The sequence below is a fragment of the Alosa alosa genome, chromosome 16 (assembly GCF_017589495.1).
Source record: "Alosa alosa isolate M-15738 ecotype Scorff River chromosome 16, AALO_Geno_1.1, whole genome shotgun sequence".
Lineage (NCBI taxonomy): Eukaryota > Metazoa > Chordata > Actinopteri > Clupeiformes > Clupeidae > Alosa > Alosa alosa.
In genome coordinates, this window is record NC_063204.1 from 16,848,475 (window position 1) to 16,862,736 (window position 14,262).

At 42.0% G+C, this 14,262-nt stretch overlaps 1 protein-coding gene across 7 annotated transcripts in view; it reads right to left on the minus strand.

Moving 5' to 3' along the window:
• Positions 1–104: 104 nt before the first annotated feature.
• The window catches only part of myom1b (myomesin 1b), a 28,385-nt gene continuing 14,227 nt past the window's right edge, over positions 105–14,262 (minus strand). For 3 of the 7 annotated variants that reach the window (XM_048267079.1, XM_048267077.1, XM_048267084.1), the window contains 26 exons: positions 13,897–14,071; positions 13,682–13,803; positions 12,039–12,056; positions 10,287–10,483; positions 10,039–10,165; positions 9,325–9,509; positions 9,093–9,207; positions 8,808–8,964; positions 8,509–8,615; positions 8,316–8,360; positions 8,054–8,190; positions 7,670–7,814; positions 7,468–7,527; positions 7,298–7,365; positions 7,035–7,148; positions 5,969–6,016; positions 5,409–5,496; positions 5,266–5,304; positions 5,045–5,150; positions 4,666–4,829; positions 4,526–4,562; positions 4,191–4,213; positions 4,043–4,098; positions 3,717–3,932; positions 1,035–1,347; positions 105–570 (listed from right to left, as the gene is read on the minus strand). In XM_048267079.1, coding sequence (XP_048123036.1) covers positions 482–570; positions 1,035–1,347; positions 3,717–3,932; positions 4,043–4,098; positions 4,191–4,213; positions 4,526–4,562; positions 4,666–4,829; positions 5,045–5,150; positions 5,266–5,304; positions 5,409–5,496; positions 5,969–6,016; positions 7,035–7,148; positions 7,298–7,365; positions 7,468–7,527; positions 7,670–7,814; positions 8,054–8,190; positions 8,316–8,360; positions 8,509–8,615; positions 8,808–8,964; positions 9,093–9,207; positions 9,325–9,509; positions 10,039–10,165; positions 10,287–10,483; positions 12,039–12,056; positions 13,682–13,803; positions 13,897–14,071 — 2,951 coding nt within the window. In that variant the 3' untranslated portion in view covers positions 105–481. Of the gene's footprint in view, positions 571–1,034; positions 1,348–2,689; positions 3,933–4,042; positions 4,099–4,190; positions 4,214–4,525; positions 4,563–4,665; positions 4,830–5,044; positions 5,151–5,265; positions 5,305–5,408; positions 5,497–5,968; positions 6,017–7,034; positions 7,149–7,297; positions 7,366–7,467; positions 7,528–7,669; positions 7,815–8,053; positions 8,191–8,315; positions 8,361–8,508; positions 8,616–8,807; positions 8,965–9,092; positions 9,208–9,324; positions 9,510–10,038; positions 10,166–10,286; positions 10,484–12,038; positions 12,057–13,681; positions 13,804–13,896; positions 14,072–14,262 lie in introns of those variants that run through there. The other 4 variants (XM_048267078.1, XM_048267080.1, XM_048267081.1 and 1 more) reach the window with 4 other exon arrangements.

Here is a 14,262-nt window from a genome sequence, read left to right on the forward strand (position 1 = left end):
TAGCTATTTTATTATGTTTCAATTAAGTTAGTCAATGATGAAATCTCTACATAGTACAGTAGCCTTAAACATACAAAAGGAGAAAATAAACAATACAAAATATGTGCCCTCTGCTTGCTGTTTATTTGAGACAAGCCTCATATTCCAAAATAACTCATAGGTTTGTTTATTCAAAAATCTATATGGCTATTTCACCGCAACCAAGTATGATAGGCTATACAATAATAGACATAATATAAACGTCACCTCAGGTTGTACTAAAACTCATATACTTGTGTAAAAATCTATGCACACTGAAGTGAGAAATGTCTTTTGAGTGGCAACCTCTTTGCCTAATAGCCTAGCTGTTGCATTGCCCTTTACCAATATTTATTTCTGCCATTCAGTAAGAAACCACATTCTCTTTTCTCCTTTGTCACTTTCTCCTTCCCATATGATTCTCCATCACAAGTCTATTTTGCCCCTGCTGTAGATCCGCTGTCTAGTCCTCCGGTGGCTGAGGGGTGGCAGCAGGTGTAGTTGCTGGTGTGCTCTCAGCACTTCCACCAGGGGTTTTCAGAACGACAGAGTCTGCAGAACAGAGACATTTTTCCATGACACCATCAAGAGACAACATCAATATTTGATCTGCATGAAAATCTTCCACTTATCTATAAACATGCTGTGTCCCTCCTCATGGCAAATAGACAGTTTGTTATTTGAAGAGTTTGGTTCCAAAACGCTATATCCTCTATTTAAATGAATTTTTGTCAACCATATTGTTATTATTATATTATTATTATTATTATTACACATTGTTTTCAAAGCAATTTCAGTAGAACTGTAGTTGGGTATTGTTGTTTGATTTATCTTTATTTGATCAAAACAACATAACTGCAATTTTATGGATATAACCTGAAATACACAATTAAATGACATGACTTTTTAATGTTTTTGAAAATGGAGATATAGCGTTTTGGAACGCTGTCTGCAAAAAATGAGATAAATAAGTTTGACAAGCACATCCTGTATTGGGCATCTGTCCTGGGGCTTACCTTTTCTCTTTGTCACCTTCTTCTTCACTGTCTTCTTCTCCTTGGGTCCATCACCAGGTGTGGGTGTAGCGGTCGGGGTTGGTGGTGTGGAGGTGGTGTCAGGGACTTCCGGGGTGGCCGGGACTGGGGTCTCTGCTGGTGTGGATGGGGTTGGGGTGGGAGGTGTGGGTGTTTTAGGTGTAGGGGTCTTGGGGGGTTTAGGGGTTGCTGCCTTGGGTGTCCCTGGTGGTGGCTGTCCAACTATCACATTGCCTTGAGCGTCGGTCAGATAAGTGGTCAAGCCCAGATCACCCAGGCTCTCTGTCACTTTCAGCTGGCAAGGAAAAGTAGGAGAGATTTACATACACACACTCCAACACACAAGCACACACTCACCTGAAGTCCGTCTCATTCACATTTCAGATAAGTGTGTGCTTGTGTGTATACAGTCATATGGAAAAACAGGGTTGTACATTCCTAAATCAGACAATAAGCTATAGATAAGTGAGTGAAGATATAGTGTACACCATATACACATTTCTCAAAATATAGTCTTTGGTTTTGCCTCTTACTTGCTTTCTCATTTCTTTCCCTGTAAGGACTGGTCTCTGGGTCAGTGTCTCAGTCTGTACCGTGCAAACTCTTTGTTCTTGTTTATACTAATACAATCAAAATTCCCTTAGACTGTGAGCCTATATTTTCTGGTCAGTGATTTCTTTCAATGGGCACACACACATGGCCTGGCAATGTAGTCATCTCTAGTCACATTTTCTCACACACAGGCATACAGATAGACATATGCATTCTGCATGAACAAACTGACATACACACAGAGAGTGCTGGGGTGCTGTGTCTTACTAGGAGCAATGTGGTCAGACCTGGGATTAGTGAGTGAAAATCTGTGATCGTATTAATCATGATTGGGATATTAATCACTGAAACTCAAGCTGGACTTGAGTGGACTCAGTGAATGAGTGTATGCATTCAAACTATGTAGCACTACACAAAATTTGATAGTGAACAATCTTAAATATGATCTTTATTACATGGATACTACTATGAATAACTATATGAATGTTCATATAAATATTATATCATATTTATATGGTGATGTTTATAGTCATATAAACATTACTACATTTATATGAAAAACTTCAGAATATGCCACCTTTCAATGGTACCATGTATGTACCTTGGTTGTATTAAGTCTTAATAATTAAGAAAATTCTCAAGTGTGTCTGTCTCTGAATATTGAGAGTATAGAGATCTACGATTCAAATTTGTCCAATGAACCAGAATAAATGAGGGACGTGATGTTATCTAAATAACAATGGAAAATGTAATAGGTTTAAAGCTGTTTTGGTTCCACTGGTGTGATGTCCATTTGGAATATTTCCATTTATTTTAATGTATTGAAACTATCTTTCAGTGTGAGCTGAAAAGTGGATTCATATCCCAGGTACAGGTGAGCAGACAGCATCATCATATGAAGAACCAGGATTTGAAAAGGTGAGTGAGGATAGGAGGCAAAAATAGAAGAAAAGGATGACTGTCAGGCTGTGGTGAGGTGGGACAAAGAGGGAGATACTTGAACACACAACCACACACACAGAGAGAGAGAAAGGAAAGTGCCATAGAACAAGAACGGGACACATTGAAATCACACAGAGAAAAGGTGAGGGAATATGTGCTCCATTTATTAGAAAGAGGTGACAGACAAAGTGATGTCATAGTCTTTATTGTGACATAGTAGAGTATGTCATAGAGTTCTGTGCAGTGATAAAGCACATTATGCCATTACCTCTATGCACTGAAACAGAGAGTGACTTCTTCAGTAAATGCAGTGATTTAGAAGGTGACATCATAGTCTATGCAGTGAGAGATAAAGTGATGCAACTATGTTTCTCTATGCAGTGGAGGAAAGTGACGCAACAATTATAATGCAGTGACTGTGAATGACATGGGACACACATTGAAACACATGAAACATTTATATTCAACTGAACAAAACATTTAAAAGAGATTCTTGACTTTAACAGGACACCATGATTCCTCCGGTCAGACGTATGGAGGTGACATTCCCCTCACATTTTGAACATATGGCTTCATATCCTCAAACACTCGCGCATGCACAGCACAGTGCTCCAAAACCCTCTTACAAGCAACAATAGGCATTCACCAAAACAGGACACACAGTCAAAACATATCAGGGACTCGTCTAACTTCAGCTATCAAACTATTCCATCCCAACCCATTTAGCCCAGTTGATATATAATTGTTGTGCCATTTTGGATAATAACCAGTTAGTTAAAACATTATTAGCAAAAATAGTTTTGACAATTTTACATACTATGACTGTAAATGAGTATTATGCTAACAATTTATCATCTGACACATTTGACCAACATTATTCATGTCAGTATTCAGTTCCGGCTGCAAATCTTTGGGCCTACCCTGTGAAACCTTAAACGACTATTAGCACCCGTCTCTTGCCTTCTACATTGCACTATAAATACTCTGAAAGAGGGTAAAATACATTAGTGCCACAGCCTAATCCTGGCACTAATAAGCAGCCTATATGTACGTATATCAACTTTCCATGTCTGTCGCTTTTATACATATTTACTTATTCATCGGAATCCTGCTATTTTACTTTCTTTTGACGACGGGGGGGTTTGCCTCGTCAGGGATGAACACACTTACAGTGAATTCACCGCTCTCTGTGCCGTACTTGTTCTTCACCAGGATGCTGTACTTGCCGGAATCCGCTGTGTTCACCTGAGAGATCGTAAAACTGGCAAACTTGCCCGACTCGAACTTGAGGATGTAGTGGTCGTCAGACACCATCTCTCTCTCGTTCTTCAACCAGGTGACCTCTGGAACTGGGTCACCTGAGATATTGCAGGTCAAGTTGAGGGCCTGTGTGAATAGAAAGGACATACAGAAAGGGAAAGAGCGACAGGAATACAGTAAACAAACAAAAGTTTGAAGTCTCACCATCTCTTTTTCAAACAAACACACACACTGACCTTGCCCTCCTGAATGGTGACCACATCTGGTAGACCACCTGCAACGCGAGCGCGATCTGCAAAGAGACAGAGGAAAGAGATCATTGTATCATTACATGGATCATCAATTGTACACATTCAAAAGTGACTGAAAGTCATCAACACTCACTTCTTTCTGCAATGGCTGCCGCTCTACACAGCAAAAGGTAGAAGAGAGAAAAGGAGGGAAACAGACCAAACATATACAGTTGAAACAGAAAGCTAGAATTTTCCACCTCATTATTCTACCAAAGTATATATATATATTTGAATGTTTGCCAAACAATGTTTAAAGGTAAGCAAACTCTCTAAAGAACAGTTCTCCAAGATTTTTTTGCAGAGAATATGAGAAATAATAGAAAATGGCAAAACAATTTGCAGGCATGCAAGGCCACAAAATCCTGGAGGGACTGATAGACCCGTACTAAAAGTAAAAGTACAATGTTCATTATCATCAGGACTTACTTAAGCCTCTGGAACTCTGCATAGGCATCGTCGAATGCTGAAAAGACAGAACGAAAATCCCAGTTAATAACACCACTTCCTCACAGCTGATGAAATCCAGCTAAACCAAGTTCTCGCACATGCAATACGTGATCACACACCTTGTCCAGACAACTCTACGGTCCTCTGCAGGCCTCCTTTCCCATCAAAGAACTCGATGGCGTACTTGCCCTTGTCCTTCTCTGTCGGCTCTGTGATCTGCAGCCACAGCTGCTCTCCCACCACACCACTCTTAATGCGGTCACTGAAGGAGATGGGTGCATCCCTGGACAGAGAGACAGAGACTGTGTTAAAAAAGTCGGAGCACACACACACACACACACACACACACACACACACACACACACACACACACACACACACACACACACACATACACAACACACACACACAACACACACACACACACATACACAACATTTATTCACAGGCAGTCTGGAGTGGAAATATAGAGTACGTATACTTATACAAGACCCATACTTGTAATGCCAGGTGACGTGAAGCTCATCATTATAGTAGTTGACAAAGGTGTACAGTCTGATGCCTTCCTCAGTGCTCTGGATCTTCAGTGGGGTAGATGAGTTTGCTGCAAACATAAACACACGCACACACACACACACCCACACACAATGTCAGGTTTCTGTACTGATTCTTAGGATAAATAAAATAAAGAGAATATTACAGAAGAAATCATGGCTTACCAATCACCCTAAACACTTCGTTCATCAGGTCTTTGAACCCTAATGACAGGAAACAAGGAGACACAGATTATGTATGCTGAAGACGAGTGTGTATGTGTATGTGCTGGTTATTTTGTGGATGTGTGGATGAGATGGTACATTACCTTGATCTGTAAGGTTGAGTGTGGAAGTGTCCTTTCCCCGATCATCCTTCACAATCACCTCATACACTCCAGCATCCTTCTTAGAGATCTGATAGAAATGCAGACAACATGCTCAGACGCTGACATAAAAGACAGAAACTGAAACTGAAAAAAGTCCACCTCAGATGCACTATTCTAAAAACAAAAGGATGGAACGTAACACTGTTCTGAAAAGCTGGGCTTTTCTCCCCTGCTAAAGATGCTGCAGGACATGGATCTGACGATGAGAGCAAAAAAGCAAAAAAAAACAACAACAAAAAAAAAACAGAAGCTCCCCGATGACAACACGTACAGTACTTCACATAAATAAAGAGACGTAGGTTGTAAACAACTCACAAAAATTGATGGTACATTAGGGGATAACAATGACAAAAATCATAGGATGCAATACTGTTAGATTGATAGATAGACTGATAGTTAGACAGACAGACAGACAGGTAGACAGATAGATGGAAATGTATATTCGCAAGCAAAGTTACAGGCCACATGAACCAAACTGATTAGAGATTAGAGGTCCAGACTTTGAGTTTCTTCCAGACGGTGTCATCACCAGTAGCATCACCAGTTCGCTGTAATCAGACACATGAAGATATTGGCACGTGCACATGTTAAAATTTTTTAATCTAAAACACACTTGCATGCATCCTTACGCTGTTCAACATATTAATGGAAAGCACAATCCTTCTTGATAAGGATTGTGAATGAGTGTAATATATAAAAAATAACAGTTAAGTAATAACAATGTCAGCAATATTCAGGGATTAAGCCATTAGGCAGTATTCTGTACTGAGAAAACTTAATATATGTTAAGCCTATTTTTTGTAATAACGGGATAGCTATATTGTTAAGTTACATTGTTAAGGAAGAGAATAGGGCAATTCCACGGAATTCACATCCATAACGCCAGTGAAATGCCTTGCCATTTGTATGATGTGAATGATAACATTCAATTTTTTCTCATGTACATTCTTCAGCCAAAAATAGCAAATGCTCAAATTTCATGTAATCATTCACATCATACCATACCATCACAATTTATTGACATTATGGATGTTACAAAAAAGATAATTTCCCATGGAATTGCCCAATAACAAAAGAATTTTGTGGTTGCTAATTAATATTTGCTATGTTAGCCAGCCTTATGTTAGAGTTATTAACCCTTCAGTTGTGTTCAAACTTGTATCTGAGAGGAGCCAGGCAGAGGGGGTTGGGATCATTTGAGTCAGCTCTCACGTTAGTTTGTGTTGAGATGGTGAAAGGGAATGAGCACAACCGAAGGGTTAAGACTGTCTTTAAAACACACAATCACACAGCAAATAGACCTCCTCCATCCAATGGCGTCATGATGGCCTAATAACCTTTTAATCATCGAAAGAAAGGAACATGTTTATTTTACAGCAGAGGATATCTGTTCAACCAGCTGACCAAAGATTTGACATCGATGAACTTCAGTTGGACTCAAAGATGATTGTCTGGTGTACAAGGATGTTATTGCACTGAATTTCATCGTACACCTGTGCAATATACTGTATAATATCACTGTGTGTGTGTGTGTGTGTGTGTGTGTGTGTGTGTGTGTGTCTTTACCTGTGCAATCTCCAGGTGGAGCCATCCCTCACTGAAGTCCAGCTTCTCATTTGCCTGGACCTCACGTCCATCTTTATACCATAAAGCAACAGATTCCTTCTTCATGTTTCCAACCTAAACCAAAAAAAATATGCCATTGAGTTTTCCTTAAACACATGTGAAAATGCACACACACACACACACACACACACACACACACACTCTCTCTCTCTCTCTCTCTCTTTCTCTCTCTCACTCTCAAACATACACACTCATTGACGTACCTTGCACTTCAGTCTTACAATGCACTCTGGGGTGACCTCGTAGCTCATGTACTCCACAAAGTGAGGACCTGCAGGATGTTAGAGCTTTGCTGAAGTTACCCACAGATACACTATGCCAATGACCACAAAATGCAAGGATCCTTAAAGCCTTTAACTAAGATAGTATTTACCTTGTTTTCTGATCCATTCTTTTCTTTGGAATTCTGACTCCTTTTTCAACTTTTGGAAGACTGTGAAAAGAGAAATGTTTCTATAAGATAATATAACATAAGTGTGTGTGTGTGTGTGTGTGTGTGTGTGTGTGAAGAGAGAGAGTGTGTGTGTGTGTGTGTGTGTGTGTGTGTGTGTGTGTGTGTGCGTTTGTTTGCTCACCATCTCCGATTAGCACCAGGCTAGACTGGTTCTTGGCTTTTCCGTCTTGGAGCTGGAAGGTGTATGTCCCCTCATCCTGGTCGCCCAGGGACTCCATAACCATCTCAATCACACCAGTGTTCTTGTCAAAGTTCATCTTGTATTTCTGGAGTTGGACAAAAACAACATGCCTCAGTGTTTTTAACATTCTTTTTTAAAGTGCTCATGTGCAGATGTGCACATGTGTTTGTGTGTGTGTGTGTGTGTGTGTGTGTGTGTGTGTGTGTGTGTGTGTGTGTGTGTGTGAGAGAGAGAGAGAGAGACAGAGAGACAGACAGGAGAGAGAGAGAGAGAGAGAAAGAGAGAGACAGAGAAAGAGAGACAAGGAAACAGCATAACACTTACCTCTCCCTGGGAGACAACGTTGTCGTTGAAAACATATTCTACTTTTCCATTAGCTGTTATCTTCTCAGCCTGCAGCCAGAAGCGCACTTTGCCTTTCTCCTGTAGCTCCACAGCCAGCTCTGTCTTTAGTGGAATAACTAGCCAGGACCAGAGAAAAAAAACATCACCAGCCACCCCTCACACAGTAGTGTTATTGTATATGACTTCACACTCGAACATGCATGTTGTTTACGGAGGCCAACAGCCCTAATAATGCACTCACTAGGGAATTTGTGGTCGTGGCTGATTTTCAGCAGTTCCTTCAGCCCTGTGAGGGGGAAAAAAGTACATGTTAATTCATCAGCTGGATTCATGAAATATCCACCTCTTTCCCCCTCTCTCTTTTCCACTCTCTTCTTCTTAATCTCACACACACACACACACACACACACACACACACACACACACACACTAACCCTCTTCAGTAAGTGTGTAGCTGCCAGATGATCCATCTGTGTGTGACACCAGACAGGAGTAAATGCCGATGTCCTCCACATCTGGGTTGTTGAAGATGGCTCTTGACCTGTGACAATCACAACAATTTGGTTAACCTTGATTTCACACACACACACACACACACACAGACACACACATACAGACACACCCATACAGTATGTTTATCGACGGGCCAGCTAAATCCTTTTCATTCCTTTACACAGTCTTCTATGTCCACACACAGTATGCATGTGTGTACAGTACATTATGATCAACTTACTTGCCACCTTTGGTTTCAATGGTCATGCGTGAAGTGTCAGTCATCTCCTCATAGTTCTTGGACCAAATGAACTGGGAGTCCGGTGTGAGTGAATCACACTCAAAGATGAGTGAAATCACACCATCGTCATCCACATCAACCACCATGTCCTTTGTGCCTGAAGTGAAAGAAGGAGAAAAGGAAAATAATGAGTAAAATGTGAGCATGTGAGAGAGACAGAGAAAGCAGGAAGGCAAGATGAGCACGTGAGCTACCATTCTGGTATTCATGCACTCGGTCTCCTACCTGGTTTAGTGACAGCCAGGACTGGTTCTGTAGGCTCGGAGGGCTTGCTCACTCCAGCTTTGTTCTGAGCACGAACACGAAACACATAGGTCTCTCCCTCCTTCAGGTTGCTGACCTGCATAGATCATCAGGTATACATATTGTGGCAGTAGTTCCTTACAATCTTTATCAAAACATATATATATATATATTTTTTTCTGCTTTGAAATGGTTTGGGAAATATGATGGCAACCTTCAGATATCTGTTGGGGCAGGCCTTCTCATTGACCCCTCTCCAAGCCTCGAAATCTGCCTCAGCCTCCTTGATGTCAACATAGTACCCGTTCACCTCATCACGGCCTTGATATACTGGAGGTTTCCAAAGCAACACCAGGGACGTCTTCCGCACTTCCAAGGCCTGGAGGTCATGGGGTGGCCCTGTGGCACAGAGGAAGGTGGAGAATTTTGTAAATAACAGTTTTGAAAGGAGCTATGTGGAGTTCTGTTACAACTCGGGTTGTCTTAAACGCAGCCTCATGGCATTCCTCCATTGACTTGCATTGTATATTATGCAGCGGTACCCATGGTGCAACGTGGTATTACAAGAGAGCCAGCCTGATGCTAGCTGGTATGCATGCTAACTCCTGTGGATGTCTGGACAACACAGAGCGCAGGTGTTTTCGTCATTACATCAATGTGGTTGTTTTTTTTCACAATCTGTTGATTTCTAGGTCATTTTCCAATGTTTAAAACTAAATGGCATCCAGTAATGGCACTTTTAGCTCTTTCATGTTTTATTTAGCTGCCATGTCTAATGGTCCTCTCAGCTAACGTACACTTGACTTGGTTTTAACTGATTTAACCCTAACCCTGAGCCTAACTCTAGACAGAGATAAAAGCAGACAGAGAGATGCGTGTGGACTGACATACATGCAGACAGACAGACAGAGAGAAACTTGTAGCACACCTGGCACAGCGATGGTCCACTCCTCACATTTGAAGACCTCACTGGGGATAGATGGGATGCCAACACCGGCCATATTTGCAGCACGAACCTGAAACTGGTAATTCACGTTCTCCTTCAAGTCGGACACCTAAAAATGTGACAAAAACACAACTAAATATAATCACTGTCCCTTTGAAGCACATAACCAATGGCTATTGCAAATAAAACACGCAATATTGAATCTGTTTCCTTTTGTGGTAAGGACTTACCCTGTATGCTCTCTCGCTGACAGATTTGATGTTGGCCTCATGCCATTTCCCTGGCACTCCACCGTTGACCTCACGGTAGTCCACAAAGTAGCCAGTGATGTCAGCACCTCCGATGAAAGCGGGCTGCTTCCAGGCCAGCACCATCGAGTCCCTCACACACTCCAGCACGCAGATACCGAAGGGGGGCGCAGGGGAGGCTGGGATGATGGGGAGCGTCAGTTAGCACCAGGGTGTCTGTCATCACAGCAGCTGTTCTATATGTTCAGACTGTGTAAACGTGGTCTACAACAGTTGTCTAATTGATCTGTGATGTGATCACATTGTCTGTCCTGACTGTCGACAGTTCTCATTGGATACTTGGCCTGTGCCTTACAATCTAATTGTGCTATGTACAGGCAAATGTTTATCTCTATATGTGAATATCTGTCTTTGGATTATGTATAAACATGTTGTGTGAAAACCTTGAGGACTTTCATGTTTGGCTAGCTGTGCACACACACTGCAAGCGAAATACAGGGTAACTTACTCTGTCTGAGTGTAGGCTGCTCTTGTTGAGAAGTATTTGTCTATTATTTGGCTAGTAGTATTTGTGAGTAAACATGCTAGTTTTGCAAAAGTGATCAAAGAATAAGGAGGGAGAGGGTGGCCAGTGATCGGCTGTAGCGCATGTGTCATAGATACTGAAGAGATACTTAGACATAGATACTCTTCAATGGTACACTGTAGGTATTGGGTAAGTGACTAGTGAACTGCTTGAAGCATGTGACTTAAAGCAGTGCACGTTATTACAATACCTTACCTTAGGTCATACTTTCAAGTGTTACTTGCACTGAACCACATCTTTTTTCTGCCTTACCTGTACATTTATGTGCTGAGCTGTAAAAATAAGCAAAAATGGTTTTCTACCAGCATATTTGTTTCTAAAGTGAAGATTCTGTGTTGTGGCTTTCCACATTAAAAGAGCTAACGTTATGTTTTACAGCTAGAACTATGTTGGATATCTGTTGCAAATGTACAAAATTATATATGCTAGTGTATATGATGTGTTTATGAAGCTGGATAACATAAAATGAAAGATGAACCAGTTGGAATAAATCAAATGAAATTGGACAATGAAAATTGCTGAAAACAAAAAGGTTGAAATCAGAAGAATGAAAATTTGCAGAAAATACAACTCCTTGGAATTCTTTCTTAAGAGTAAAGATCCAGAGAGTTGCTGATGAGAGAAGTGGACGGCTTTTTTCATCTTTCATGGATGCTCACCTGCCGAGTCTCTTCGGGCTTTGTCTCTGCCCCGACCAGACGACTCATCTACTGAGGACTTACGTGTCTGAGCCCTGCCCTTTGGTTTGGGAGGCCAGTCTGTCTCTGGCTCTGGGAGTGTCTCTGTTACCTGCCCTGGGGCCGGCTCAGCTTTGGCATCTCCTACAGCCCCCGTGCCCTGCTGGTGGCCCAGCTGGGGGCCTAACTCAAAGGCCCCCGTTTGGGTGCTCTTGTCATTTCTTGCTTCCCTGGGCAGGCCAGAGGTGAGCTCGTCCGCCCAACTCACACTGCCTCTCTTGGGCCCCGTGCCTCTACTGAGTGCCCTGTGCAGACCCAGAGGGCCCCCCTCCCCCGTCCCCAAGTCAGCAGTTTGAGCTCTGAGCGTTAGCGCGGTGTCAGAAGGGGTTTGGGGGGGCACATGCCTGCCTCCCCCACGTGGGCTGTGTACAGTTAGTCCGACCCCATTACCCCCTGTTTCCAGACACACACCATGAGGAATACCGCCCCCTACAGGAGTTAGCAGAAAACAGCGAGAGAAGCAGGTCTTAAATTAGGCACTGATATACAAGTACTATACAAAAAACAGATTACACACTACTCACACAACATACAATTACAGCTATACACACATCCACAGTTGTAAATTACATGGTAACACATCTAGATTCACACAAATCACACGCTGTGAAGAAATCACTAACAGACACATTATAAGCATTTCAGAGGCATTTGATGCATTAAAATGCCATAAATCAAAAATCACACGTTTATCTATTATCACTAGGCTACAGAGACAGAAGCATCTGTTAAAGAGCACTATAGTCTTCATCTGGTTGTAGCAAACAAAATGAAGACAAGATGGCTGAAGAGAGACATCTGAGATTGGAGGCAAGCAGAGAAAAGAAGTAGAGTGAGAGAAGAAAAAAGAAAGACAGAAAGAAAGAGAGTGGGTGACAGGGAGAGGAGGATGGAAAGGATGTCTAAGAGAAATAATGGAAAGATGAATAAGACGTGAAAAATGAGGGAAAGGGAGAACACAGGGAGTGAAATTCAGAGGAAAGTGAGGGGTGAGTGTTGAGTGAGTTAGCATCTTGTATTAATAGCACAAGCAGACTTTGCACCAACCCTTGCTTAACAATTATTCACACAGTTTCTGGTTACAAAGCCAATGGATTTCACTCAACCATAAACCTTTCTACAATTTAGTCTAATTCTAGGTATCTATCATCTGAAAACAATGGTAATGGTAATAGTTCTTTCTATACCATTTATATCATTTATAGTATAGTATATTATATTGTATAGCAATGGTATTCATATTTTTATATGAATACCATATATATGGATTTATATATTCTATGTCTACAGTTACAGTTTATTCCATACAGTGTATCACTATCAAGTGTGTTCTTATCACACAACTAGCATTGCAGAAATGCAAATTCCTCATTATCACTGTTAGACCGGAGCAAAGTCAATCGGCATAGTAACCAGCTGTGTTCCATAGGGTACTAAAAGAGCATGCTGCTTGGTGCAAGGTTTTCTAGTGAGGGCTACCTCTGGGAGCAGTGCACAGTGGTATTAGAGCAGGGGACAATGGCAGAGGGTATTACAGGTGTGCTGGTGCTGGGGGGTGTCCATGGGGTTTGGGGACTGCATGGGATGTGGGGTGTGGGGACGACCGGAAGGGGCGGCAGGTGACCTGGTTTTGTAACCAACCGCTACTTTGGATCACTCGACCCAATCTAGTGGAAGTCTACAAGTCCTGACCACGCCTCCGGTGCATGTTGAGTGGGCAGGACGGTTATGAGAGTGGACAAGGCCTGATATTACGAACGGTGCAGCAGAACGTGGGTTAAACCATGACGTGGAAGAACACGAAACACTGGGACAGGATCGGAGGTCTGGTGACACACAGACTCGGGACGCTCCAGATGAAAAGTGAGAGGAGACAACTAACTGATGGAGAGAACAGCAGATATAAACACACCCAGCCTGTAGAGAAATGTGACATCTCGGGGATATCTGGACCAAGACAACTACACGATTCATAAACAAATCCCTCATCCATAACTCTACCTGTCATCATATCATCATTTTGGACCAAAAACTGTATCTTCTAGTAAACTCACCGATGGCAGCCTTGACCTCGATGGCCTCAGATTCCTGGGAGCATTCACTCAGCCCTGCAGCGTTCACGGCACGCACCCTGAACACATAGGTCTCACCCGTGGTCAGGCCATGGCAGATAAACCTGAAGACCAAAAAGGACACAAAATAACAAGTTACAAAATAGACTAGCAAAGTGGCACTTAAGGCAGTGTAGTTGGTGTGTATATTCTGGTACCTTGTGCCTTTGACGGGTTTGTTGTTGCAGGGCTCCCACACATTTTTGCCAGCAAGGCTAGCCTCTATGTAGTACCCAACCAGCTCTTTAGCATTCTTAGAGGCCTCCCATGACACCACAATAGAGGTGTCTGTGTTACGAGTTGGAACCACACGGCCAGGTGCAGATGGGATGTCTAAAGGCAGAAATAAAAATGGAATACAGTATGGTGGGGTTAGTTATATTGTGTGTTATATGTGTTATATTGTCCATTAACTTTTCAACATTTTGTACATTTGTACATTTCTATGTTGTTTTATGATCATGTCTGAGGTCATGATGTCTTATGACTGTGGCCTATAGGCAATGTGCACAAAATCATCCTGC